Source organism: Clavelina lepadiformis, chromosome 8 (genome assembly GCF_947623445.1).
Source record: "Clavelina lepadiformis chromosome 8, kaClaLepa1.1, whole genome shotgun sequence".
NCBI lineage: Eukaryota > Metazoa > Chordata > Ascidiacea > Aplousobranchia > Clavelinidae > Clavelina > Clavelina lepadiformis.
This window is the reverse complement of record NC_135247.1, coordinates 11,952,166-11,956,207: the sequence shown is the minus strand read 5'-3', so window position 1 is coordinate 11,956,207 and position 4,042 is coordinate 11,952,166. Positions and strand designations below refer to the sequence as shown.

The 4,042-nt window shown below is 33.5% G+C and overlaps 1 protein-coding gene across 1 annotated transcript; it reads left to right on the top strand.

The window, feature by feature from the left end:
- Positions 1 to 3,353: 3,353 nt before the first annotated feature.
- On the top strand, positions 3,354 to 3,799 carry LOC143468750 (uncharacterized). Its single transcript, XM_076966119.1, has 2 exons — positions 3,354 to 3,716; positions 3,767 to 3,799. The coding sequence occupies exons 1-2, from the start codon at positions 3,354 to 3,356 to the stop codon at positions 3,797 to 3,799; spliced, it is 396 nt and encodes a 131-aa protein (XP_076822234.1).
- Positions 3,800 to 4,042: the final 243 nt, after the last annotated feature.

Here is a 4,042-nt window from a genome sequence, read left to right as displayed (position 1 = left end):
ATAGTGCAAATGTTTTAGTTAAGTTCTTTTAACGATAACAGACAAACCTTTTATTGGTTAACTGTTATACTTTTATTATTTACTTATTAGACTCTAATAAACATTTTGAGACCCGTTAAAACTTTTTGCAATGTGAATTAAACATTTGGCACCATATAGTTCACAAGGCACTTTTTAGGACCTATATAAGTAATGTATAGTGCAAATGTTTTAGTTAAGTTCTTTTAACGATAACATACAAAACTTTTATTGGTTAACTTTTATACTTTTATTATTTACTTATTAGACTCCAATAAACATTTTGAGACCCGTTAGAACTTTTTGCAATGTGAATTAAACATTTGGCACCATATAGTTTACAAGGCAATTTTTAGGACCCATATAGCTAATGTATAGTGCAAATGTTTTAGTTAAGTTCTTTTAACGATAACAGACAAGCCTTTTATTGGTTAACTGTTATACTTTTATTATTTACTTATTAGACTCTAATAAACATTTTGAGACACGTTAGTACTTTTTGCAAAGTGAATTAAACATTTGGCACCATATAGTTCACAAGGCACTTTTTAGGACCTATATATCTAATGTATAGTGCAAATGTTTTAGTTAAGTTCTTTTAACGATACCAGACAAAGCTTTTATTGGTTAACTGTTATACTTTTATCATTTACTTATTAGACTCCAATAAACATTTTGAGACCCGTTAGAACTTTTTGCAATGTGAATTAAACATTTGGCACCATATAGTTCACAAGGCACTTTTTAGGACCTATATAACTAATGTAGCCTATAGTGCAAATGTTTTAGTTAAGTTCTTTTAACGATAACAGACAAACCTTTTATTGGTTAACTGTTATACTTATACTATTTACTTATTAGACTCTAATAAACACCTTGAGATCCGTTAGAACTTTTTGCAATGTGAATTAAACATTTGGCACCATATAGTTCACAAGGCACTTTTTAGGACCTATATAACTAATGTATAGTGCAAATGTTTTAGTTAAGTTCTTTTTACGATAACAGATAAACCTTTAATTGGTTAACTGTTATACTTTTATTATTTACTTATTAGACTCCAAGAAACATTTTGAGACCCGTTAGAACTTTTTGCAATGTGAATTAAACATTTGGCACCATATAGTTCACAAGGCAATTTTTAGGACCTATAAAACTAATGTAGCCTATATTGCAAATGTTTTAGTTAAGTTCTTTTAACGATAACAGACAAAGCTTTTATTGGTTAACTGTTATACTTTTATTATTTACTTATTAGACTCTAATAAACATTTTGAGACCCGTTAGAACTTTTTGCAATGTGAATTAAACATTTGGCACCATATAGTTCACAAGGCACTTTTTAGGACCTATATAAGTAATGTATAGTGCAAATGTTTTAGTTAAGTTCTTTTAACGATAACAGACAAACCTTTTATTGGTTAACTGTTATACTTTTATTATTTACTTATTAGACTCCAATAAACATTTTGAGACCCATTAGAACTTTTTGCAATGTGAATTAAACATTTGGCACCATATAGTTCAAAAGGCACTTTTTAGGACCTATATAAGTAATGTATAGTGCAAATGTTTTAGTTAAGTTCTTTTAACGATAACAAGCAAACCTTTTATTGGTTAACTGTTATACTTTTATTATTTACTTATTAGACTCTAATAAACATTTTGAGACCCATTAGTACTTTTTGCAAAGTGAATTAAACATTTAGCACCATATAGTTCACAAGGCACTTTTTAGGACCTATATATCTAATGTTTAGTGCAAATGTTTTAGTTAAGTTCTTTTTACGATAACAGACAAAGCTTTTATTGGTTAACTGTTATACTTTTATTATTTACTTATTAGACTCTAATAAACATTTTGAGACCCGTTAGAACTTTTTGCAATGTGAATTAAACATTTGGCACCATATAGTTCACAAGGCACTTTTTAGGACCTATATAAGTAATGTATAGTGCAAATGTTTTATTTAAGTTCTTTTAACGATAACAGACAAAACTTTTATTGGTTAACTTTTATACTTTTATTATTTACTTATTAGAATCCAATAAACATTTTGAGACTCGTTAGAACTTTTTGCAATGTGAATTGCACATTTAGCACCATATAGTTCACAAGGCAATTTTTAGGACCCATATAGCTAATGGTACTACGACACCTTATCGAAAGACACTTTATCGAAAGACACTTTATCGAACGACACCTGATCGAAACGACAGCTGATCGAAAGACACTTTATCGAACGACAGTTAATCGAGCCGACAGTTGATCGAAAGACACTTTATCGAAACGACAGCTGATCGAACGACATTTTATCGAACCGACAGTTAATCAAAACGACAGTTGATCGAACGACACTTTATCGAACCGACAGTTCAAGCAAGATTTTAGCGTGTTTCTCAAACATTGTAACAATGAGCCATTGTGATGTGCGGTCTTTGTAATGGTGTGCATTAATGAATTGTGATGTATATATCATAAAGTTGACGATTTATATTTTATATCTATATTTTATATTTGTATCATAAAGTGTTCGATTTCGCATGGCGGCCGGCCCGCCCACATATTAATAAGATATCACAAGAATACGCACGAGAATTACTAAGTACGAGATTGTCTGTACAGTAGACTAGACTAGTCATTATAGATACAAAGAGTAAGGAATTGAAGGCAAAATTTAATAGCAAGGGGCATGTCGCTGTCTGACTTTTACACAAAGTAGCTTCTTGAAAGTGGTCTTTATCCCAGCTTGACCGACAGCGCAAAATAAATGGCTTCGATGCTTGGTAGCACGTACACATGTGAACAAATGTTTTCAACAATGAAATTCACGAAAAGCAAGCTAAGATCACGCATTTCCGACGCCTATTTAGAAAATGTTCTGGCTCTTGCTTCATATGACTTGCCACCAGATGTTGAAAAACTTTCACAAAGCAAGCAGCATCAAGTGTCACTTTAATGCTGTGTTGTTGAAGTGTGAACACAAATATTTTGCTCTTTTTGTGATTGGTACGATTGAGATTGCAGCAATGTGGTGTAATATACTGAAGTGAGTGTGAATTATAGTATTAATGAGGCATCAGGTAATTAATGAGGCATCAAGTTGTCAATGAGGCAAGTTGCAAAATAAAGGTCAAACTTTGCAAATTTTAAGGTCAAAGTTAAAAATTTTTGGGTCAAAAAACTGGTTGCCCTATTTATGAGTTATATGACTATTATAATTACATTATTTGATCATATTGTGTATACTTACATTTCCACACTATTTGATTTTAGACATCTTAAGAATTCTTGTAATTTTTTCCACGTTAATAACGATTGTATACATATCGAAATGGAATTCATTTTAAGTGATAAAGGCAAACGAAAGTTGGCCTTGGACGGTTTCTTGTACGTTCGTGACAAAACAACAAATGGCGTAACTTACTGGAGATGTGAGGACTACCTCAAATGCAAAAGCCGTCTATCCACAGCCGAGGACGACAGCCTCAAGAGAGCACCATCTGAACACAGTCATCCACCAAACCTTGCACGTGTTATAGTTGCAAGAGCACAAGCCAGCATGCGAGATCGAGCAATCAATTCAGATGAACGTACCTCAAACATTATTCAGAGGGAAACGCAGGATATATCCTTAGCCACCGCTGGTGCTCTCCCTAAAGCAACATCATTAAAGCGGATGATACAGCGAAAGCGCGTATGTCCAGAAGGAATCGGCTTGATGGATGAACTCCGCGTGACACCGAGGGGAGAAGCCTTCGTTATCGAGGAAGACGATGAGAACGAATTCTATATGTTTGCGTCTCAAAAGAATCTGGATATACTGAACAAATGCGCTAATTGGTTTTGTGACGGTACATTCGATGTTGCCCCACTTGGATACCAGCTGTACACGATACACGCGCTGGTCGATGAAAATCGCACGGTGCCACTCGTATACACCGTTACCGAGAACAAATCTGAAGCTGTGTACAATCGCATCTTTGGTTTATTGGAACAACAGCGACCAGGAATAGCCCCAGA